Genomic DNA, 25,526 nt, shown 5'->3' on the forward strand with positions numbered 1-25,526 from the left:
CTCACGTGTTGCCTGTGTGTGTCTAAAATCCAGACTGGCTGACAGCTTGTTGGACAAATGAAGCATTTAAATGCAGATAGTCTTTAATGTGCCACCAACCTACCAGCCAGGGGGCGCTGTAGTATGAAGGTTGTCCTACAGGATTTCCCTATATCCAAAATAACACGATCACGTAATTTGTGGCATTATGAAAACACAGCTGATGATAGATTTGAGGAAGCACTTTAGCTGAGCCTGCAGATTTTCTCCATTTGTTTCCCAAGACAGCCATAACTTCCTCTCAAAGCTTTCTTTTTTAAAAAATCATTCTTTTACTTTTGCAGCCAAACACTGGATCGATTTGTAGATATACGACAGCCAGGTGACTCTTTGTGTGTGACTGCACAGGGTTTTTTTTTTTTGTTTGTTTTGTGTTGTTTTGTTTTTTTTATATATCTTTTGTCCACCTGTCCCACATTCTGATTGGCTCCATTTTGAAATTCAGTGCTGTTAAAGACACTTTAAGTCCTGACTGGTACTGAGTGGCTGTGATCAGAGGTCTCCAGCAGGTTAACACTTCACTTGTGTTTTGCTGCTGACAACATGTTAAAGGTGGAACTGCAAGTGACTCCAACATCACAAGATGTGTGCACAACATGATGCAAACTAATAGAAAGGAAGTGTAGATGTCATGGTGTTGTACCTTGGAGTAAACAAGAGGATATTATTAAAAAAAACAAACTCAAACAGTATTTATGCTAAATAAATAAACTTCAGGGAGATCAGAGTGTACGGTTTGGAAACATAAATCATTTGTAGAAAGCCAATAAGAGGAATGGTTTCTCAGACTATTGCTCTTTCCTTATCCCTTCTGACTGCCGTTGTCACTCCTGTTAGCCTGAGGGATCACCTTGCATGATGAGATGATGAATGGTGTCCTGCTGGATCTTCTCCCAGTCCTAGATCAAGATATCTGTGGGCTCCTGCACAGCATTTCTGACATGATGAAAGGTCTGGGCTCCGGTCTGGGGTGTGTGAGGGACAGTCACGTCCAGAATCTGCCTGCACACTCTGATCACAAGAGGCCTGATGTTTTCCCACATGAGATGAACCCTGGGTTTACTGCATCAGCATAAGGTCTGAGGATTTAACCCCAGCACATTTTTGACCTATTTTCAGGCTGACTCTTATAAAGACAGCTTAACATGCCTGAAGTTGAACCGTTTTACACTGAAATGATCAAGCTTTCCCTTCATTTTCTTGAGCCATATATTTACTTACTTATATTTACTTAGTCAGATTAAAATCAAATTACCCGTAAAAAGTACTTAAAGCTTTCCCAGCAGAAAATACAGTGAAACAATGGAAAGAATTGATTACTGAAGTATTTTTAGAAGAACATACAATTTAATTCAGAAAATAGCAAAGGGCATAGTATTTCAGATATTTAATTTTACATTCTTGAATTGTTAATGCACCGATAATTTATGTAAGTTACATATTTTAGAGCCAGGTACTGGTTCCCAATATGTGGATTTGGGCCTAGTCCAAAGGGTCAGACTATAAGTGTGAGGAAAGAAGCAAAACTAATGTTAGCTGACAGAAGTACTTAAAACGTATTTTTAATATGGCAAAGTAACTAGTAGCTACAGCTTGCAGATAAATATAAAAGTACCAGAAATGTATTACAAATAGCAAAAGAGTGTGTAAAAAGTAAATCTGTATTAAATCTGGTATTGATCAAAAATATATTTAAAGAAATAAGTGATGCATTTCATATTTTTAGCAGCACTGTTCGTGTTCACTGTTCGATAGCTAGCCGCTGTCTACTCGAACTACATTTCCCAAGTATCTTTTACCCCGTGTCTGTCACTAAGCATGCGCAAGACGTTTTAGCGACGGCGAGGAATAGAGGACCCCCCAGGCGCCCGCGCGTGTGTATGGTTGAGTCGATTGAACAACCCAAAAAAAAAAAAAAAAGTCCCGAGAAAACCTGGGAGACACTCCCAAATTTTTAGTGATTTAAAACAGCCATATGTGCATAGGGCCACATGGAAGCCAGAGCCAGGTATGTGTTTCATGTGATAACTGTCTGAACTCCGGGCTTTTTCTCTATCGGTGTCGGTGAGGCAGCCGGGGCTCCGCGGAGTTGACAGTTTATGGCACGGCTAGCCGCTGAGCTAGCTTCGGTTAGCCGCGCCGACTGTAGACGAGCGGCTTCACCCGATACGACCTCCACGTATGAGTGTGTGTATTTGTTACCACCTATGGCTATCTGGTTGATGGGTCGGCGCTGGGCGTGATGCTCTTCGACACAAGACGCTTGGTTGAAAGGAAAATCACAACTTTGTGAGTAACGAGCTAATTACCCGGCCGGTTTATCCCGGAATAACCACGCGTTTTTGGACGTTTTTTTACGTCTTTATTTTCAAGCCGCTCTTAAACATATCCCCCACGTCGTAAAAATCGCTCTTCACGAGGTTTGAGTTAATGTCTGCTTGGCATTTTATCCTAACGCTGGCTCTGGCCATATCGTGTCGTCTGCAGGTGTTCAGTGACCGGTTCGAGCCAGAATTATTATGGCCAGCTTAATTGGCTTACAATGGGCGGTGGTTAGAGAGGCGAGCATCCCAGCCAGCTTTGATTTCCCTAAACTGGTTAATTAAAGACTTTTCTTAATTGGTAAAGGTGTGTTTGGCCATGTCCTCGTCTCTGGATCATATTTGCTTACAGCCGCATTACCCTCGTGATGGAGGCTGCCTGCCAAAAGCGCAAGAGGACCCAATCTCCCTAATTTGACTGTAAAGTTCCTTAACGATAGTAAAATTAAGGCAGTATTTTCACTTAATTGATCTCAGACCTGGGAAAATCTTGAACTAGATGAGGTTAAAGCTAGTTACTGCTAGTTTAGCTAAAATAATAATCTTTAGTCATGGCGGTTAGATATGTTTAGGAGGTCAGGTAGCCTCACAGATATTGATCTGGGAGCTTGGCAAACTAATCCATGATCATTAATACTGGCCCACATTGGTAGCAAGGCATTATGACTGTCTCCTGATGCAAAGGTAACAGCTTAAAATACAAAAATAGGCCCCGAGTTAGCACGAAAAAGGAACAAAATGTGCTCAATCCTTATGCTTGGACAAAAAAGGTGGCTGAATATGCTGTAATGTTATCTAAGTGACACACATAAGAGTAAATGTGTGTGTTTAACATATTCTTTAAAGGAAACCAGAGCCAGGCATTCGTTTCAAATGACTAATGTTTGAGCTCTGAGGGTTTGTCTTGGGCATTTGTAAGTGTTGATAAGGCAGCATTAATAAAAAATGACCAACAAAGAGGCACCAAAATTTTACTGGCACTGCTTGGGTAAAGGGTCACTGTAAATAAATCACTGCTCAGTGAAAATATTGTAAACTGTATGCAGTAAAACAAGTGAAAATCAGTCAAACTAATGTACCCAAAAGTGCAGTGTTAAATATTCCAAGGTTAAAGCAATGCTATGTGTATTATAGATAAAATATTATAAGTAAATCCAGGTGTAATGGGAAGTTTGATGGCCACAGGTTGGAATGATTTTAGGTTTTCAGGTTTATTTATAAATGTTCTAGAGCCAAAACACAAGAATTCACCTCTAAGTGCTTTATATTGTGAGATAACTAGGGCTGCACGATTTTGCATAAAATGAGAATCACGATTTATTTGCTTAGAATTGAGATCACGATTCTCTCACGATTTTCTTTTCCAGTATAAATATTTATTGCACTTATTAACTGCACATCAACTTCGTAACAGTTGAGACTGAACATAAAAACAATAAATAAACATAAAAACAACAAATGTCTCACGTTTTGTCGTTGCCGCAAAATGTTGTACTGCTTGAAATTCCGTCTCCACCGTTGCTCACGCTGCGTGTATAGAGCAGGTAGTGCAACAATAGAAAAATAGTTGCGGGACGGCACTGTGTAGCGTTTGTCTAGGGTGTTGATCATTTTCCTAAATCCCTCGTTTTGCACAGTGTTGATGGGAGCCATATCTTTGGTCAGGTGATAAGTGATAGCCTCCGTAATTTCTTTGTGCCTGCGGGAGGTCGATGGGTATGGGGAAGCGCTGTATAAGGTTCCCGTTATTGATGTTTGGGTGGTTGACTGGGACGGATTTTCTCCTGTCACTTTCTCGTCATCCCTGAGGTGCTCTCCGTTGTTTTTTTCCCTGCTAATTTTAGCAGCCAGCTTCTGTATCACGTGGTATAAGGCTCCGCCCTTGTCATTTGTTGAGCAGGAAGAGTGAGCGCTTGTTTTCATGCAGATTACGTCCTGGATCAAAATGCGGTACAATCGTCGTCTTTTTTTTCTTCTTCTTTTTTTAAATCGTTGTCATTTGGAAATGAGATCGCACATAAGTATGAATTGAGATCGCGATTTTCTAACGATTAATCGTGCAGCCCTAGAGATAACCCTACAATAATACAGAGAAAACTCCTAAACTAGATGACTCTGTATGAACAAGTACTTAGTGATAGTGGGGAGGAAAGACTCTTGGGATGAAGACGGGCCAAAAGAGACACATGATTAGTACCTTCCAACTAGTGGATGACCTGCTCTTTCTCCTTCCTCGTCCTCTTCACATTGCTGGGGTTTTTTTTTTTTTTTTTTTTTTTTTTTTTGTTTCTTTGTTTTTTAAACCAAGCTGTTGTCGGTGAAAACATCAATCTGGAGGTTTCAGAACAAGACTTCAGAAACAAGCTCATGACATCATGATCACTACGTCATTCTTTTCTACTGTCTATGAAGCCAACATTGGCAGTCACATAAAGGTGGTCATCAACTGGATAGGTCAGCCCAGGGCTTCCCAGTCTAGCTACTTTGGACACTCGTACTATCTGCGCCCTGAGGTTCAAGTGTTCTTCTGGGAATAGTGATGCTATTTCCCAGGGATTCCATGGTGGTGGTCAGTATCATATAGTTGGTCTTGTCACATGTCGGGAAGCTGTTATTTCACTTACAAGATCATTGAACATGCAACAGTGAGGGTTACAGATGATTTATTTTACCACAGTGGTGGATCAGTATCATCACATATTTGAAGCCAAAGTATCTGTGTTATATCAGAAGTGTAGTAAACTGTGCATCTGTGGATTGAGGCATTCTCAGCAGGGATGGATATATTTGGGTGGATATCCAAGCATTTATCAGTTCTTCTGTCTCGTTCTTTATTGATTCTTTTATGATTAATTGTGGAAAAATTTAAGCCTCCACAGGTTTGGAGAATCTTCAAAACTCTAAAGACAAGTAACAGAATTTGATAAAATCCTGCATGTGACTCATGGCATGCGAAAGCTCTGCTGCCATGAGTTTGATGGCGTCATTTAGTTACGCACAACTGTGAGAAAAACACACTGACACTGATAGAAGCATCTGATAAGCCTGGAGACATACAGCTCACATGGACTGGGTCATTTTGGAATCAGCCCTCAGTGGCAGTTTTAAAGGCCACTGCTTGCTCGTTGACCACAGCATGGTCACTGAATTGTTTCTACATTGCTCTCTGTATGTTGGCATCGCTACACATCAGCGTGAACTTAAAGTTGGGTTAGATTTAGACGGGCGTGTTGATCTCTAGTAGGAGGCAAGGCTCAGTCGTCTATCAGTGAATGTCAGACTGAAGATTGAGGTAGTAATATCTGCGCTGAGGCTCTGACATGTTCTGCCAGCTCATTCTATCACCTCGCTGTACGTTGTCTGCCCCCACCCCCAATCTAGCTTTCTTATTAGAAACACATGCTGGTGAGTTATAATGGAAACTAATTTGGGTGTAGCTCAAATATGGCTGGAGGAGGCTCACGAAAATAACCTCACGCCCGCCTCAGAGCAGATGCTTTTCACGCTGCAGCTTTCTTTATCTTTGAGAAACCCCCCTCCTTACCCCCTCTCCACCCATCTCGTCCACTTCTGAATGCAGACTGACAAAGACTGTTAGACGGGTAGCGTTATAAAACAGGAAAGAGAGGCCACGTCTGTGAATGCAGAGTGAGAAAAAACAGCCAGGAGCTACTGGCACAACCGGTTGGAACCGCTCTCTTTTAATAATTAAATTATGATTCAAGCTAAAACAACAATTCAGATACACAATGTCCACCTGTGCTGGGTCACTTCTTTCCCTCAGGTTAGTTAGCACACTGGATATCTAGTTCACTAACCACTGAAGGCGCTGGACAACAGTGATGTTCACAGTGCTTACTGTTTCACACCTCCTTTACTTAGAGAGCAGTCATGCTGCTCTGAGAAGATGATACTTGTGATGAACAGTCGTTTTCATAGAGTTGTTTCATTGGCATGTAGAGAAAAGGAATTGGGTTGAAATGTGTGGGTTTTTTATGTTGAGTTAAGAAGCACCATGACTGGTGCATAGATGCATTTTATGGTACAACAGAAGAAGTGCTTGGTGTTAACACACACTGTATATGAAAGATGGACACATCCAGCTCTCCCTCGTTGGTTTATGGATGCATTTAGTATTTTAGCTGCTGTTATTATCTTGTTTTTTTTTTTTTCAGATTTCTTTCAGTTTGTTTGTTTCTTTTAAATTTAATTCTGCTTTATGTTTTTCCTGTCTGTCTGTACCCCTCACTGTACCACTTTCTTCCCTTCCTTTGCCCTGGCTCTGACCTCTAATGTGTGATATCATTATAAAGACATCTTTACCTCTAAGGTTGCTTGACAGACAAGTTTTACTTATGTTTACTTGAGAAATAGCAGAGAAAGACAAGTTTAATGCACTTGACTGCTGAGCCATAGGAATTGAAACAAAGTGCAGGTAGAAGAGAGAACGCACTGAGGGCAGTTTAAAGATTTAGCTTGATAATAAAAGACAGCCTCAGCTGTTTGTGTCATATCATGTCTCAGTTTTTATTCTACACATTCCCAAATTTATAGCCAGGGATTTGATCATTTTGTGCTTGTGTCACTGGAAACATTTATTTGTTGTACCTTTTCTTTCACATGCCGTGTGGAAGAAGTCTAGTTTGCTTAAATGGAGAATTTCAGCGTCAAAAGGGCAAATTGTAGAGGACGCCATTACCTCAGCATCAACTGCAAAATAGCCTAGCCTAGCTCAGCTCAGCCCTGCTGGCCAGTCCGTGACTCCTCCTTCCCCTTCCCTCTTCTCCCACATAGTGCCCCTCCACCCCTGTCTCTTTCAAGTGAGCTATAATGGCATCGGTGCGCTTCACCGTGACGCCCACTAAGGCGGAGGACCTCCCAGGGGGGTCAGACCTGTCACCTGACATCAGCCTGCGCTCCGGTTCCCGTGTGCGCTTTGAGTCAGACAGCGCCAACCGAAGTGACCCACTAAGCGAAGTTTCTGGAGGTGTGACGACGACTTCTGCAGGAGGAGGGGCTGACAGCCCGGATCACAGCAGCATAGACCAAGGTGAGGATACACACACCTAACACAAAGACATTTCTTTTTAACTGATGGTGTTTATTCTTTATACTTGAGACATGACAGCTGTCACGTCCTCTTTGAAGTTTCTTCATTGGCTGCATTATGTGTGACAGGCCTGTGCAGTGACCATGATTTAACCATCGGAAAAGGGGGGCTGGGATCAGGCTTATGTTGCTTAAGTCGGTGTGTTGTTTCCTGGCTTTTGCTACATGATGACTGGTTTTTAAAATTGATTCTGATAAGGTTTGATTGATTAATTGATTGATTTTTTTTTTTGTGGAAAAAATTTGACCTACCTAACTTTTCAGCTCGGTGTCTGAAAACGGTGTGGCAAGAGAACAGAAAAAAGCTTTGACATGTCACTTCCTATGTGGCATGATGTCTGCGTCATTGACTTTGCAATGTCCAAGTGTCAGAAAAACATCCAGGCATCGATAAAAGATATTGATGAGTCTTTGAGACTTATGACTAGTCTGCTTTTTTTCTTTTTTTTCTGAATTTTACTGTCTAGTCTCTAATGCCAGTCCTTTTCCTGTCTTACTTGAGCCCCAGTTCAGTTTGTTTTAGTTATTTATATATATCCATTAGGGGTGCAACGATATTCGTATCGATATTGAACCGTTCGATACAGTGCTTTCGGTTCGGTACGCATATGTATCGAACAATACAACATTTGTAATTTATTTTATCAACTTTCCTTCTGACGATGCTGTCTGTGTTGAGCGCTCAGTGAATCTGCGTTCGACTACTCCGCCTAGGCTGCACTGTCGAGCGCAGATCCACTGAGCACTCAACACAGACAGCATCGTCAGAAGGAAGAGCGCAGGGCAAGCTAGCAAGACAGAAGTTAAGCTCTCCTTGCAACATTCAGATCTGGCGTTTGGAATTATTTTGGTTTTCATGTGACGTATGACCCTGAAGGTAAGCGAGTCATGGACTAAAGTAAAACAGTATGTTGGATGTGCCATGCAATGCTCAATTACATGGGTGGGAACTAGTGTGTTAGCGCAGTTAGCTCGTTAACGTGTTGGCCGTCTAGCCCCATGCACGGGGCGATCGGCGGTAGCTCGTTAACGGAGATTTGCCGTGTTGTGGCGTTAAGGTCATTTCAACGAGATCAACCTGAAAGCACTAGTGGGAACACAACGAATATGACTGCACATTTACGCTGACATCATCCTAGTGCAAAGACAAAAACAACAAGCATGCTACTAACTTTAGCCGAGTCATTTAGACAGCTGTTAGCACATGATTCTCCTTATGCTGCTGAGAATATAGCCCAGAAGAAGCGGATAGTATAGCTTTTATTTTGGAAAGAGCCATTTCTCTGTAATAAACTCTCTTTTCCAAAGATGAGTGATTCCTCAATCAGATACAGGGCTTGCAATATCGCTAGCCCGACGTCCCGGAGCTAGCGATTTTTTTCAGTCGGGCTACCAAAATCTTTCTCTTCCCTGCCCGTCGGGCTATTGTAGGAAAAATATATGTCAATGCTTTTGCATTCTTTCAGAAATGTAGCTGGGTAATTATGTCATTGGCATCGGTGAGCCACTGTCAATATGTGACATATTGAAGTTGCGTTTGAATTTGCGCTTGTTTTTTTGCTTTCACTTTGCAATCGTGCGAACTGTGTATAGAGAGCGACAGCACTGATCTGTGAGTGATGATAATTTGTGCACCAATTCCTCTGACATCGTCTTATTAATCGTTAGCTTACTATGCAAACATGACAAGTGAAATCTCCCGCAGCAAGCTTAAACATGTGAGAGGTTGATCGCGCAGAGAATCGCTGAGCTTATGTGAGTGCGTGTGTAAAAGCAGCAGGATATATATTTTAGTTCTGCTGAGCCAAATAAGACAGGTCAGGGTGAAGAAGTGACAGCCAAAGAAAAGCTTACCACAAAACGGAGAAGTTATGACAAATCAGACTTTAAGGCAAAAAGAAAGTGCAGCTTTATGGCTTCATGGACAAAATAATTTCTGTGGCTGCAATATGATGAGCTAAATAACCAGGGCTGCACATAAGTGGTCCGCAGGTGCGCATTCGCTGTCAAAATAAAAAAACACGCACAAGGGTTAGGGTTAAATTTAAAAACTGTACTTTTGAGTTAAAATATATATTTATAATTTTAATAAATGACAAATTAAAAAGGCATGAACATTTTTTTTGTATCGAAAAAATATCGAACTGTGACACCAAAGTATCGAACCGAACCGAACTGTGAATTTTGTGTATCGTTGCACCCCTAATATCCATATATCCACACATTCTCTGTAAAGTCAGTTAAGTTGTGTTCAAGTTCATGCAGTTCACGTTAGTTCAGTTCACTTTGTTTTTGTTTTTATACCTCCAGACAGCAGCAGCAGACATCTCAGGGAACATAGTAATGTGAGATAAAGACTATGCAATATTAGAAAGGGAGCTGATAATGGTGCTTCTGTGTCTGCTTGCTAGATGCTTTTTTTTTCCAGGTTCAAGCATCTACTATGTTGTTATTCTTGGATCTTTTTTTAGTTGTCATTCTCAGGCCTTTACAGTTTTATAAGCACTAGTTGGGCTTTTAGTCCAGATTTTTATATTGATTGATATCCAATTTGATATTGATATCTATTGATTTAAAAAAAAAATCTGATATCAGCTGATATTTTCTGTTTTGCTTTTGTTTTTTCCCTTTTAGACACACAACATGAACAGAGTTCCCTCACATTTGTTATGTGTAGTCATTTATGAGTCCTTACTGAGATATTACGACTCGCAGCTCTGCTCGACACCACTTGGATCAGCTGGGTTGTTGTTTGTAGCGTTCCAAACACGAGTTGCCTAGAGGACGAGTGCCCCCTCTGGTGCACAACCAAAACTACAGTCATAATGTGTTGAATGGTGTTTCTCTCATCTCTCTTCATTTATCTGCCATTTAAAAAGCAATACTGATATATCAGCTGTTACATTGTTGAGATTGTAATTAATGTTCCTGACAGGGATCAGTGGGCACATTAAGGTGAGGATGAAGACTCATTCATCGCCATTGTTCTGAACCATGCTGTAGCATGTTAATTAAGTCATGAAGGCATTTGTAGAGGGTGATCTTCAGCATGTACTTCCTTTGTACTGTATGTTTGTGTATGGGTTTTTTGTTTGTTTGTTTTTCTTTTGCCTTTTTAAAATTTATTCTTTGCTTTGTCGCTTTTTCTAAATTCAGAATTGTTTATTCTATTACTCTTGTTCTCTTCTGCTTGCTTTCTTTTTTCTTTCTCAGCAGGTGACCCAGGTGATTGATATATGCTTTTTTTTTTTTTTCTCTGCCCGTTCTGTTGGTTTTTGTCTTTTGCCCTTCTCCCCCGTCCCTCTTCTCAGCTGTTTCTCTTTCCCTCTTTCTTTCTCCCCTTCTTTCCCCCAGTCAAGTCTGTCCCGTATTCAGTAAGTGAAAATAAAATAAACAATAAAAGGTGAATCAAATGGACCATTACGGCAAGGCTGGGATGGTCAGTTTGGTAAAGTAAATCCGTTGGGCATCTTTCTTTGCCTTTAGACAACAATTCTGATGGCAAAAGAGCCAAACGGGACAGGCCAAAAATAAATAAATAAATAAAATAAAATAAATAAATAAATTCAGAATTGCTAGTTTGGTTTGAACAGGAAGAGCAGGGCACCCGCTGGGCGTGGGTTCATGAGGGGAACATTAGTTATGATGGCTCATGTTAAAACTAATGCTGAATTCCTATGCAACAAATTCCCACACATGAACTAGTGAGACTGGTTTTCACTGGACACAAAGAAAGGTCTTCTACAGCTTTTTTTTGCCCAGACTGTTCATTTTCTAGGAAATAAAAAGGGAAATGCTATTTTTAGATTCTTGAGATGTGCTCATGCATGTCTCAAGTTGAAAAATGCATTTTTAAATAGGTTTTATGGCTCTCTGGGCTGTTAAGCTCTCCATTTGTTTTTCTAAGTGAGAACTTGAGGCCAGAGTGCTCCCCTCAGGGCTAGTCAGCCAATTGAGCAACAGTTGAACTTCACCATCATTGCGGTTAGCAGAAACTGAGAACAATAAGAGGATTTCATTCTGTTGTGATTGTAGCGCATGTTCCACTTCCCTTACTGCCAAATCAAATCAAATCACTTTTATTGTCACATCACATGTGCAGGTACATTGGTACAGCACATGCGAGTGAAATTCTTGTGTGCGAGCTTCACAAGCAACAGAGTTGTGCAAAATACAACAACGTAAACAGGCAAAATATACGAATGGCTAAATCTGAAACTAATAAATATATGTACAATATATAATAGTATATGGGGGGGGGGGAAATCTGGATGTGTATACTAAATGTTTTTCTACGTGTGTGTGTGTGTGTACACATATTTTACAAATTAAATAGAGTCAATAAATAAAATATATAAAAATATACAAAAAAATATACAGCCACATCAGTTCTGAACTGATTCACTTCTTTCCTTAATCACAAACCCCTTCACATGCACAGATATGTGTATTTTCAGAAGAATCCAGAAGAATAGAGGATAATGGTAAACAGCTTCCATTTTACTGATGTGACTGTGCAGGTGTCAAAAGGGGTTATAACCGTGCAGAGATGATCCGGTAAAGCTCTTTCATAGTAGTAAGCATGGCCCACGCTCTTTAATAAGCTTCCATAAATAGATATTAAGCCAGTTAACCCGACTTGAGTTTCGGTCAAGCTTTAGTGATGCTGCGGTGGCCGTTTGTGAGTCTGTGCAGAAATAGCAGAGCAAGCGTGTTAGAGGAAGAAAAATGCTGTTGTAGAAGTAAATGAGCCAAAGCCCTGAAAGACAGGAGATGTGGAGAGTTATTTTCAGAAAGGTCATAGACTCTGTGATCCATTAATGTTGACACCGATAAAGTTCCCTACTGAAGCATGCATATAGTCCACACACTGCTACATCTGGCTCCAGTAACTTTCTGCTCCACTGACTGTACGTTCTCTCTCTCTCACACACACACACACACACACACACACACACACACACACACACACACAGACAGTATCATACTCAGGTGTGGGCGGAGGACCTGTCCTCTTGGGGCCACACACACAGCTGTGTTCCCCTGTGCTGAACTGGGTGTGGATTATAGAATGAAGTTGAACAGCTGAGCACAGAGAGGACAGCAGTAAGAGCTCACATGTGTCTCTGGACAGCTTTTAGTTTGGCTAAGAGGAGGTTTTCAGATCAGTACTGGTGTAGATAGAAGCGTATAGAACTCGATGGATATCCACCAATATACTGTCAAACTGCAGCGTTTATTTTATTTGCAATAGTAACATACTTGGTGACAATAAATAGTGGATTGGTGTTCAGATGCATCTCCGTGGGCGGAACGGCAGGCTGCGACAGTAGTTCTCGTTTTGCTCTGCTGCATCAGTGATTTTGGCATAACGGCACATAGACATTAACTTGCTGCTGAGAGACTCAGCTAAATGACATCCTGCTGACACGGGCAGAGCAGGGTCTGACTGGTTAGTGCTGAGCAAGCTTTCAAAATAAAAGAATCTTAAATGACTCACGCAATTTCTTGGGTTGCAGTTTAAATACCTGGCAGCACACCCAAATAAAGCCTGTTTGTGGGGAAACAGAAATGTATACTTTCATATTTGAGGAAAAACAAACTTGGGACTGTATTTGTAAGCCGAGTTGGCTGTTCGGTTGAGAAGTGTCTGACCTGAGTCACATGTTGTTGTCTGAATCACTGAACTTTTTTAAAAAGAGCAGCATCATCTGTAAGCTGTGCACACCAAGGCTGGTCTCACAAATGACGCAACAAAACTAACCACATGGAAGCAGGTAGTTTCCCCGATGCTCTCAGCTCTGATGCTGACTGTCAGTCAAATGATTTTCCACATTTAAAAAGAGTTAATTTTTTTAAGAAGGCACACAGTGTGAGTAGGTATCCTGTCTTGATGGTGGATCGCTATGTTAAATATGTCCTAATTGGTCCCTGTGAGCCAAAAGCTCAGACTTCAGACTGCCCTAGATGCTGGTTTCAGTTTGGCTTTGTATGATGTCACAGTTTACTGTGTAAACCTGCTGTTCAAACCTGTTTGTGAGGGCCAACCAATCAGAATCCCAATAATGTTGGCTTAAAGAAGTGTGTTCAAGATTATAACTGAAATCTTGATTATGCAGAGCTCATGTAGTCGAGCCAAAGAATGCAAATCTAAACGCCCCCCCCCCCCCCCCCCCTTGTGAAAACTGAAAGTTCAGATGATTTCTCCACAACAGCCTGAGCAGATAGAAAGTGTGAATCTCGACAGTCCTGATTAACAGGTTAAGTGCTAAACATACTGAGGCTACATCCACACTGATGCGTTTTGTATGAAAACACATCGTTTTGGCCTCCCATCCACACTGAGACGCCGTTTTCCCCAAAGGAGAACGCAGCGTTTTGAAAACGCTGTCGAAAACGCATACATTTGAAGAGGGTGCTTATGCGCCGCAGAGTGGACAGCGAAAACTGAGACTTTCGAAAACGATGACGCATGTTAGTCATGTGATGCAGTCATGTGACCAATTAAACTAAGATAGCGGAGGGCATTATACAGCAGTTGTTTTGTTTGCGCTCAATTTTGACAGCCCTATTAAAGATGAATATCAGTCTGTACACGCTTCAGATAGCTTTTCTTCAAATTCTTTAATTCTCACTCGCTTTTGCAACTTTGTACTTTTGTGTTACTCACAGCAACAACTCCACCTCATTGTTAGTCCATTTAAAAACTCGGTGCTTTTCCTCGACATTTTGCTGCGACGTTTCAGAGAGCCGGAAAGTAAAGAAACAGCAGACAGAAATGAGGCAGGTGGAATCTTCTTGCGTTTCACGCATGCACAGTACTGGACCGTAAGCGTTTTCGTCCGTTTCAATGTGGACGCACAACTCTGTGAAAACGACTGAAAACGCTAGTGTGGACGTGGAGACGACAACGCCATTTTCAAATCTATCCGGGCGAGTGTGAGCTTGTTGAGATGTGGCGCATTCACGTTTATCTGTGTTCATCTGACATGGTTCAGTTTCTGTGTGTAAAGAGCAGCATCATGAAAATCAGGAGCACGCATTAGATGACCTGCCAGTTAACATGTTTTATGAACAAATGAGCGAGCTACCTGATTAGCTCGTTAGTTAAAATCTCCCAGCATGCCATCGTGCTTCAGCTGTTGATTGTTAGGAGTGAGGTTTTGCCTGTGTTGAGTCAGTATCACACTCGGTATCTTTGGCCAAATGTAGCACTGCGAACAGGATGGGAAGTTACCACCCACCACACAAATGCTGGCTTTTTTTTTTTCTTTATTTCCTCCCAGGGATCGTTGATTCGTTTTTTCTTTGGCACGTAACCAGCAGATGTTCTAAAATAGACAGTGAAAGCTGCTGAGGCAGTTTTAGATTCACCAGCTAGTGTGAACTCATTCATAGAGTAAACACTGAAAATGAATCATGCTCTCAAACCCCCCCCCCCCGGCCGCACCACAGTTTTTACAGGTGTGAAGAGGTGGAAGTTTGCTGTGTTTACAGGAAAATGAAGTAAATATAGGAAGATTTGTTATTTATTTATTGTTATTATTTCAGTTTGGGGTAACTTTACATGTATTTAAGGGGAATCCACACCGTTATTATTTATTTTGCTATTGGAATGTTACACAAGAAGGGAAAACTTGTCTCATCCCTCAGTCTCTGGTTTTCTTCTGAGTGCCCTTCTGTGAAGCGTGTGACCCTTGGCTGCTGTTAGCGTGAGTGTGGCGTAGCAGGGAGGGGGAAGTGATGCTGCTGACTCAGGTGCTGCCGATGCAGCGGTCTGCACCGGCGGGAGGAACCGAGCCAGCGACACGGGGTCGCTGCATCAAACTGTGTCTGTGAGGGAAACAGCTGAAAGTCGACACCACCGAGCCATGATGACAGCGATTTTTAAAAAAAAAAAAAAAAAAAAAGGCTTCCTTTGTGCTCAGTCATATTCGTGCTGCATCATCCTTTCCTTTTCTTTCCCTTTGTTTATTATTTCTCTCTCTGTCTTTCTTTTATTGGCTAGGTGAGGGAAATTCGAAAACCTCCAGTGTGTACATCAACAGCAATCATCAGGTGGACGATGACGACTTCTACGACAAAAACCTGGCCTTGTTTGAGGTACAAAACATTTCAGCCACTCTTTCTAGTGGCTGTATTTGCTGCTTTCTTATAATGTATTCACTCTTATGGTTTTATTATACAGCACAGGGCTAAGAATAGAAAAGGATGGTGACTGTTTATTTGATGAATGTCTGCTAACTGGAGCCCAGAATAACCAGCATGTGGCTGGTGGGTGTAGATAATTTCAGGTTTTATAGCTTACAGAGTTCCTTCTTCTCTCTCCCACTTCTTTATCTACCGGTTCAGTATGCCTCTTTGCCTCCTCTTCTTTCATTCTGTCTGTTGCCTTTCTCCGGTTGTCATTTTATCTTTCTTTCACTTGTTCTCCTATCTTTACTTCATCTCTGCCTCACAGTAATTTATGCCTTTCCTCCTTTTTTTAAATTTGCCCCATCTTTACTCCATCTGTTTTAATCTCTTTCTCGCTCCACCATACTTCATTGTCTCCTCTTTTTGTTCGTCCTCTACCCACAGGAGGAGATGGACACTCGGCCGAAGGTGTCCTCTCTCCTCAGCCGCCTGGTCAACTACACCAACCTGACGCAGGGGGCCAAAGAGCATGAAGAGGCCGAGAGCATCGGCGAGAAAAAGAAACCCAGCAAGGTACAAACGAATAAACCTTGAAACACACGTAAACACAAGTGTGACCTCGTAAAACATTAAATCCCTTTAGTGTTTTAATGAGATTCACTGGATGGCGAGGCATGTTGGGCAATCTGCCCATATGGAGTGCACAATTCCAGCTGTACTTTGTCTGGCTGAACAATGATCTTTTACTGCAGTGTCATAACCAGGATGAGCCCTGGTTGTAGCAATGGTGTAGTAAGTACAAAGTTGATCTGGATGACAGTAACGATCCTCACATGGTCACTAGTTCATATGTTGCACCTGAAACAATAAAAATAAAGACATCCATTTGTTCATCAGTTTTTGAGGCCCTGTCCTAGAAAACTGACTCTTTCTGCCGCCCTCCTGACTCGCTGCCTCCAGCTGAAATTGCGTTTGGATGTAACCCTGGTGTGGAGCCCAATCCTTCCTGATAAGGCGCTGGCTGGCCCAGATAAGAACTGCCTGTCTGTTTTGGCGGTTTGAGAGTAATTGCACGTTTGCCGGATTGCTCGGACACATTTGCCAACAGACGGCAGGGAAAGTTAAACCAAAACATGTTTAATCCTCCCGTCTGGACCCCACCGTGTGTTCAGTACAAGCATCAACATAAGTCTGGTACAGCAGGGAGGAGCCGTGCAGTGATTTCAAGACCTTACCTGGAAAGATGACAGTGGAGCAGGGCTAGTTTAAAGACCAGCTTTAAGAGATTAATATTTGGATAAGAAAACATTTGAATGGAGAAGGAGCAGCGTTAAATCCCAACTGGACCAGAGTAGAAGTGATTCATGGGTCTCCATGTATGTGTGCTTCCTGCAAGCAGATGTACAAAATGTTAAAAACATGGGTTTCCTAAAACATGGGTTTTCGGACACTAGGGTCATTCCATATAAAATCAGACACATATGGGAATAAATATTTGCCATCTGCCCCGCCACTAAATGAGGCAATTTGACCATACCAGGAAAGTTGTCTGAGTCCGCAGAGTACATAAACATGGATTTGAGGGATTTTTTTGATTGTTTGTTTGTTTTCCAGCAGTTTTGAACCATTTTTGAGCTAGCAGTAAGACATTTAGGCTCTGTTTAAAAGCTGCAACCAAATCCATTTTATACCCACTCCAGGTCTCATGATATACAGCTAGACTCTTGTTTTTGTACAACATGATGTTTTTTCTGAACTTTGTGTGTGAGTATCATGGCATAAATCATTTCTATAGGAAAACTTCTCCGGTTGACTGTCTGTAGAGTATTGGGCCCAGGCATTAGTACTGCTTTTTGGGTAAACCTTCAAAGTCCACATCACCAAGTGGGACAGGTGGCAGGTCAAAACATGTTGCAGTGTATGAAAGGTCTGCTTACAGCAGAATGTAGATCATTCAGAATGTAAGCTTATTGGCTAATTACAGTATCTAATATTAGCTTCCTCTTTCCTCTGATGAATCTAATGTTTTTAGCATTTGCTTGTGGGGCTTGAGCCTGTCCCATCTGTCGGAGGGCGTGAGAGGCTGTTAAGGGGCAAACACATTCACACCTACAGCTAATTTAGAATCACCAGTTAACCTAACATGGACTATGGGAGGAAGCTGGAGTACCCTGGGGGAGCCCACACAAATGAAGTTGTTGAAGAATGGCTAAAATGATGTTCATCGAAAGTCTGAATTAACCTTTAATGTAACATCAGTTTAATGTGTTTAGTTTCGTTTTATTTACAGATGAAGGTAGTATGATGGACTGAAATAAATGAACAAATTCCAAATGAGCACCTCAGTGTAACATTACGTGCTGTCTTTGGATTTCGTTTCTGCTTAAACCTTTTTTCTTCTGTGTAATCTTCCAGTCGCCACAGATGGGGACGCTGATGGGCGTGTACCTTCCTTGTCTGCAGAACATCTTCGGCGTCATCTTGTTCCTGCGGTTGACCTGGGTGGTGGGAACTGCCGGCGTGCTGCAGGCCTTCTGTATTGTTCTTATGTGCTGTTGCTGTGTGAGTATTGGAGTATTAGCAAGCAGCCCCAAGGAGACAAAAACAGGAAACCTTTCTAAAACACTGCCGTCTCTCCTCTCCAGACAATGTTGACCGCCATATCAATGAGTGCAATCGCAACCAATGGAGTCGTACCAGGTATTCCTTTATCTTTATGTTTCTTCCTTCATTCTGTGGACACAATGGCCCAGAGATCCTTCCTTCTTGTCTTTCTGCTTCTTCCTCCTCATCTTCTTTACTTTTCCCTCCTTTCCTTCCCTTTATTTGTTCTTCTCTCTACTCTTTCCTCCCCTCCTCATTCTTCTTCTTCCATGTTTTTTTCCTTCCCATTTATCCACACTTAGAACCAGTATGAAGAGCACAATGGGTACTGTTAATCTATTAGATTAAGATTTACACAAAGTGATTTACATAGATTAACTTTACATAATGAATGTAACTTATTTCTTAACTTCATATTATTCATCCTGTAATTTATTTACGCAAAGAAAGAAAATGCACTCTTTACAAAAAGCTATAAATCCAGCAGGGTGCTGAGTTTAGGGTCACCTCTGTGTTGTCTGCTTCAGTGTCTCTGAATTGAAGTGTATTTCCACAATAAATCACATTTTTATGTGGACACTTTGCAGTGGACTGAGTCTGGTGGCCTCTGTGGATGTTGTGTTGACTTTTGTAGTTTGTCTTTCCCGGTTGTCCTTCTCATTTTCCAGCTTTGGGCGCGCTGACGACGTTTTGCTAACGAGTGTTATTTCTGTGTCCCGTCTCTCCCTCTGTCTGCTCTCCCTCTCTGTCTGTGCCTTCATTAAAAACCTAGAATATTTATCTGCCATTGACCTTTTCTCTCGCCGAAATGCCTCGAGGCGAATATCCTGAGTGTCAGAGTAGTTTGATTAACTGACTTATTTTCCAACAAGCATGGCACAGTTTGATAATTGAATGTAGAACGAGAAAACCTCTGTAAAGTAGAAAATTAATCTAACAAGTTCTGACTCTCATCAGGCATTTTACCCCACGCTCTGTCTCACCTGAGCAGCTTCCAGCTGTCATGCTTTCTATTCTCAGATGGTAGCGTGTGTGTGTGTGTGTGTGTGTGTGTGTGTGTGTGTGTGTGTGGTTTACTGAGGTCAGGCTGAACAAGTAATAAAGTGTGTTTGGGTTCTCAAATACAGCTCAGCACTAAAAATCACTCAGCCTGTGCAGACATAGTGACCTGAAAGTCCAGCAGGTTTTGTGGCCTCGCTCAGGAACTTCTCACATTAAATATGTCTAAATCTACCACATTCATATTCAATTACATTTTTTTTGTGACATCGACCCTGCTGTGTGTTCCTTTTTGTGTGATGTTCAATGCTGCTGTTTGGAAACCAAACACCGAATTATGCTCGCAGTCAGCAGAGTATTGGTATCTGCTCTTACTGCCTCATTTGTGTTATATGTGGTTCAAATGGTATCAGCAAATAGCCGCTGTTTGTCTTGCCACACTTGGAGTAGCAGTTGTGTAGGGGCAATGTTAATTTTACCGTAATGCGGGCTGGGCTGTGTTACCCGAGTGTTGGCTTATTCACGTACAGCCTGGTGCTTGATGTCAGAAGGTTGGATGCATTAAGCTCGACCTGGTCCAGCACTTGGAGTGAGCTGAGCAGCTGCTGCCGTGTGCATTTGCAGATGCCGTTTGAATGAAAGCCCGCTCTGTCTGTATTTGTGTCACATAGAACATTATGCTTACTTCTACAAGCATAGTATGACTCCTCTTTTCTCCCCTTTTGCCTCCCAACATCATAATGTTACTAACCATCCACCGCCTCCGCTCTTTCTCTTTCTTTTTCCACCCTTCTTTTCCCCCCTCCAATCTGTTTCTGTCTTCATCCCACTTTTTTCCATCCCTCTTTCTCCCTCTTCATTTCCACTTCCTCCAACCCTTAAATACACCTTCCTCCTCCTGCTTCTTTCCTCCTCCTCCAGCGGGAGGTTCCTACTTCATGATCAGCCGCTCTTTGGGTCCAGAGTTTGGGGGGGCGGTAGGCCTGTGCTTCTACTTGGGCACAACCTTCGCTGGAGCCATGTACATCCTGGGAGCTGTCGAGATCCTTCTGGTGAGTTGCTTTGTTTGCTTTGTTGTTGTTCCAGTTAGTATCGTGTTCTCCAGACTTTCTTCTGGATGTAAAGGCTTACGTTGTGATCATTGAGTGACTCTATACCGATACGAGGTAGCAACGACTCATTGCCTTCACTATATGTGGACCTCACAAAACCCATAAGCTCAGTTATTTTAAATAAACATGTGACCTGATTGGCTGATTTGCACTAAACACACTTATATTATTGAACCTTCAGATAAGTGAGGCCTGCTTCTTGCTCTCTTCCCTCTCCCTCTGACAGATGTACATTGCACCCAGAGCAGCGATCTTTGAAGGTGAAGGAGCAGCCATGTTGAACAACATGAGGATATACGGCTCCATCTTTCTCCTCTTCATGGCCTTGCTGGTTTTCGTGGGGGTCAAGTATGTGAACAAACTGGCCTCTGTCTTCTTGGCCTGTGTCATCATCTCCATTTTATCCATTTATGTCGGAGCGCTGGTTTCTGCCTTCAGCGTGCCGGATTTTCCGTGAGTCTTGATTATTTGGAAAAACACAGAGCTGACCGATCATTTATGCGTCACATTTTTGACTGACTGGGCTTTCCTCCACAGCGTATGCATGCTGGGAAACAGAACTATCAACGCCCATGATGTTGTTGACAACCACTGTAGTAAAACTGTCCTGGTTAAAGTTCCAGCTGAGAAATTAGACAGCAACTTCACGATTAACGGTGGGTTCAGATTTGCTTCTTTCTGTTACGAGTCATGAGTAAGAGTGTCTCTCTGAGTTACACCAGTGTTTTTCTGAAACACTGTTTTTTTTTTTTCTCTCTCTCTGATAGAAAACAGCACAGTGGGCCCCACTTTTGACCCCAGCCATGTCCCAGAGGTGATGGTGGAGAAGACCACACATCTTTGGAAGTTATTTTGCCATAACGCACAGCTCAACACCACCTGTGACGAATACTTCACTTCAAACAACTTCTCTGAGATTAAAGGGATCCCCGGACTGACTAGTGGGGCCATATCAGGTAGAGTGCATGCATGAGGAGTGCAGTGATTCTCTGAATGAGAGATCATATAAAATATGGACACGGCCAATGTGATATCATCCACCTGTTACGAAGCCAAGCTGAGTGTTTTACCATTGCCTCTTTGTTTTTGTTTTTTAAATCTGATGAGGGTGGTCATTAGCCAAGTCTGGCTGTGTCCATCTTCTTTTTAGTCTGTGGTCTCCATGGAAGTTCCAGGAAAGTCTGGGATTGCACTGTTAGTGTTGTTGGCTGAAAGCTAGAACCTCACTTATAGCTGACCAGTATGAAATTACTTATTTACTGAGTGTGCATTTAAAAAAATATAATCGATTAAAACTTTAAACCGTCACATTTAAACAGGCGTTAAATTGTTGTGCTAATGTTGTTTTTGCTAAGTGACTTTAAGAAGGATAAGTAACCAGTATCTCTCCCTCTGGCTCAAAATGTATTCTTGATTCTTCCTGATTAAAAGAGGAAGAACTTAGTATTGATGTTTTCCCTTGTAGCTATTAACTTAGCTTGAGCAGCTGAATGACGGAATAACAGGAGTAAAATAAATATGGGCTCAAATTGTGGTCATAAATATTTTGTACTTGTAAATCTGTGTGTGTGTGTGTGTGTGTGCGTGTGTGCGTGTGTGCGCATTCAAGTTACAAGTACGAATTTTGACCCGGTTTTTCTTCCTTTCATCTGATTGGCCAATGTTATGTCAATCACAAATTTAACTATCCAATCAGAGAACAGGTGGGTTTGGCTATTGGAGGGGTGCTTTATGGAGTCCACACACAAATCTTTTTTTACACACACACAAATTCTTTTTACACATACAAATCGTGATTTACAAGTACAAAATATTTATGACCACAATTTGAGCCCATAAATAAATCCTGACATACTGTGCTCTGTAACAGTAATGGACCTCAGCTGGCCTGGTGCAGCAGAATGCTTTAAAAGAAATCTGGTCTGAAGTTATGTTGGTGCTTTAAGGAGAAAGATAAGAAATCCAGTTTTTATCCCCCAATATGTGAACACGCCAAACATCTTAGATGAATAAAATGAACATAATATCACAGACAGGACAGAATTTCTAGGTAGAGCTGAGAGGCAGAAGGCTTCACAGCTCACAGAAATGAGAATTTGAAGGTCCAAGTCTGAGGCCATGGCCCTCAGGTGGAAAAGAGTGGAGTGGTCACCCCAGGTCAAGGACGAGTCCCTCCACTGCCCCAAGTGGAGGAGTTTAAGTAATTTGGGGGTCTTGTTCACGAATGAGGGGAGAGGGAGATCGACAAATGAACCACATCACTGCACTGCTCTGTTGTAGGAAAGAGAGAACTCTATGTAAACGTGAAGCTGACAGTTTACTGGTCAATCTTTGACTTTACTCTATCTTAGAGAAAGGGTGAAGAGTCCAGTGATGGAAGAGGGGCTCAGAGTAGAGCCACTACTACTCCTCATTGAAAGAATCCAGCTGAGGTGGTTCAGGCATCTCACTAAGATGCCTCCTGGCTGAGGTGTTTTGGGCTCGTCATACCGGAATGAGGCTCCGGGGCAGACCCAGGGCATGCTGGAGAGATTACATCTCAGCTGGCCTGAGAATGCCTCAATGTCCCCCTGGATAAGGTAGAGAAGTGGCTATGGAGAGGGAGGTTTGGACTTCTTGGCTAGGGCTGTCGCCCCTACAACTGATCCCTGTATAAGCAGCAGTTGGAGGATGTTTTATCAAAGGAGACGGAGGCAGATATTATACCAGCTTACTAATGCTACACTAATTAGGGCCTCTAAATCTAAATAAATGTGAATGTGTAGGTGAATGTTTATCCTCTGCCAATGTCAATGACTGATCTTACATGGGTTTTTTTTTTCTCCCTCTTAACAGAGAACCTGTGGAGTACATACCTCCACAAAGGGGATGTTTTGGAGAAAAGATCCCTCCACACCTCTCAAGTTGCACACCCAGCCTCTGATCGCTATCCGTACGTGTTTGCTGACATCACCACCTCCTTCACAGTGCTCGTGGGCATCTTCTTCCCCTCGGTCACAGGTACAGACGCCCCTAAAATACTAACTGGGCTCCATTCAGTGTTAATTCAGAAATATAAGCATATAAGAAATTTAAACCTAATATTGGCTTGGTTCAGTGATGAAAACGGATCATTGACAGGAAAAGCGCTGTAGGCGTGATATTGATTCCCGCTCACGGTGCAGCTGCTGATTCAGGATCAAACCTGTCAGGCATCTATTCTTGGATTTCTGTTTGTGTCTGTGCAGTTGGCTTTATTTTCACTTTTTAGCTTGAAAACACTTTAAAAAAGAAAAAATATGGAGATGGATTCTCTTTGATTTGAAATATTGATCACACATTTCACTCATGAGGGTGTTTATTAAAAAACTGTGGTATATTCAGTGTAACATTAAAGTTGATATTTTAAGCACAAAGCTGTTGAGTTATCACTTATCTCCTCTTCCTTTGAATGATTTTGTTTCTCAGGAATCATGGCCGGCTCCAACCGGTCGGGGGATTTAAAAGATGCTCAGCGCTCCATCCCCATCGGAACCATCCTCGCCATCCTCACCACCTCTTTAGTCTGTATCCTTTCATCTGACAATTTGATTGAACTTTCATGCACTCAAATTCAAAAGCAACTCAAAGCACAATTTAAGATGCTACAACACAATTCTGAAGTTTTTAACCTAAATGCTGATCATGGAAATATTTAATGAGAATAATGTTGTGTTGTTAGTGGATTAAGTCTGTCCACCTGTTTTATTTTCACGCTGTCTGTCCATCCTTACATCCATCTGAGAATACCTTGAATTGTGTTTTTTGTTTTTTAAAAGGTGGACTGATTGAAATTTGCTAATCCAAGGTTAAGATCAAGGTCAAAGGTCGAAAGTTCACCTTTAGTTTGCTCACCATTCTCGCTGTTACCCCACTAGAGCACTTCACCCTTAGACTGCAGCCTTACTTGTTGTTCCTAAAGTATTTAAAGGTAGAATGGGAGGCAGAGGCTTCAGTGTCAGGCCTCTCTTCTATGGAACCAGCTTCCAGTTTTGATCCAGGAGACAGACACTATCTCTGCTTTTAAAACTTAAAACCTTTCTTTTTGAAAATAAAACAATTATAATTAAAAAGAATTATAGTTGGGGTTGGATCAGGTGACTCTGAATCCTCCCTTAGTTACTCTGTAATAGTCCTAGGCTGTTGTGAGCTTCCCGTGACGCACTCAGTGTTTCTTCTTCACTCATCTTTTTCACTCTGAGTGTTGGCACATGACTCGGCATTTAATTATTAGTTACTGTTAATCTCTGGCTCTCTTCCACAGCGTGTTTTTTGTCCTGTCTTCATCCCCTCAACTGGTCGTGTCTGAGGGTGAGGTGGAGATTTCTTCCTGTTAAAAGGGAGTTTTTCCTTCCTACTGTCCTCAGGTTCTTGTTTATAGGGGGGCATCTGTGCTACTGTAGGGTCTTTATATTACAATATAAAGCACCTTGAGGCGAGTGCTGTTGTGATTTATGTGGAGAGTCCACAGAGACTGGATGGCGTATCTCGACCGGGCAGTGGAGGCGTATGACTGAGAGGCAGTTCTTCGAATTTTCTCAGCACAGTCCGATTTTCGTGGCACTGAAAGTACTTTGTATTGTTTTGTTTTGTTTTTTTCCTGACCTGCTGTTCATCCAGATCTGAGCAATGTCGTGTTGTTTGGAGCCTGCATCGAGGGGGTGGTCCTCAGAGACAAGTCAGTACACCTGCTCTTGTGTTTGTATTTGCATGTGTTGTGTTGTATGTGAGGCAGAAGGACTTTGATGCTTAAACTACTTCATGTGTTGTTACTTCTGCAGGTTTGGAGATTCAGTTAAAGGCAATCTGGTGGTGGGGACTTTGGCTTGGCCCTCGCCGTGGGTCATTGTGATCGGGTCCTTCTTCTCCACATGTGGCGCGGGCCTCCAGTCTTTGACTGGCGCTCCACGACTCCTGCAGGCCATCGCCAAAGACAACATCATCCCCTTCCTCCGGGTTAGAGCTGCTAGTTTTCAGTTTAATTACAGGGACTGTCCAAGCACTTCTCCTTTATTCTTGTTGTGCTCAGGATTAACTTAATGATGCTGTATGAAGCAGAAATCCCTACTGATGTTGAATTACTGATGTATTTATGCTGCATACTTCAGTTCTTTCCACTTGCATACAGAAACATCTTGCAGCAGGGGAAGACAGTGTGCAAATACCTTGATGGAACTGTGGTGCTTTA

The 25,526-nt window shown here is 42.1% G+C and overlaps 1 protein-coding gene across 8 annotated transcripts in view; it reads left to right on the plus strand.

Annotated features, from left to right (window-relative positions):
- The first annotated feature begins 1,886 nt into the window (after positions 1-1,886).
- The window catches only part of slc12a6 (solute carrier family 12 member 6), a 33,358-nt gene continuing 9,718 nt past the window's right edge, over positions 1,887-25,526 (plus strand). For 5 of the 8 annotated variants that reach the window (XM_085264978.1, XM_085265000.1, XM_085264997.1 and 2 more), the window contains exons 1-14: positions 1,887-2,047; positions 6,674-7,410; positions 15,478-15,572; positions 16,050-16,178; positions 18,021-18,167; positions 18,251-18,305; positions 20,130-20,260; positions 20,547-20,773; positions 20,858-20,976; positions 21,088-21,276; positions 23,156-23,320; positions 23,768-23,866; positions 24,959-25,016; positions 25,120-25,294. In XM_085264978.1, coding sequence (XP_085121104.1) covers positions 7,191-7,410; positions 15,478-15,572; positions 16,050-16,178; positions 18,021-18,167; positions 18,251-18,305; positions 20,130-20,260; positions 20,547-20,773; positions 20,858-20,976; positions 21,088-21,276; positions 23,156-23,320; positions 23,768-23,866; positions 24,959-25,016; positions 25,120-25,294 — 1,809 coding nt within the window. In that variant the 5' untranslated portion in view covers positions 1,887-2,047; positions 6,674-7,190. Of the gene's footprint in view, positions 2,048-2,115; positions 2,329-6,673; positions 7,411-15,477; positions 15,573-16,049; positions 16,179-18,020; positions 18,168-18,250; positions 18,306-20,129; positions 20,261-20,546; positions 20,774-20,857; positions 20,977-21,087; positions 21,277-23,155; positions 23,321-23,767; positions 23,867-24,958; positions 25,017-25,119; positions 25,295-25,526 lie in introns of those variants that run through there. The other 3 variants (XM_085264990.1, XM_085264985.1, XM_085264994.1) reach the window with 3 other exon arrangements.

Source organism: Mchenga conophoros, linkage group LG3 (assembly GCF_057382185.1).
Source record: "Mchenga conophoros isolate Kocher_MC1m ecotype Shallow Benthic linkage group LG3, M_conophoros_male_GT1.1, whole genome shotgun sequence".
Lineage (NCBI taxonomy): Eukaryota > Metazoa > Chordata > Actinopteri > Cichliformes > Cichlidae > Mchenga > Mchenga conophoros.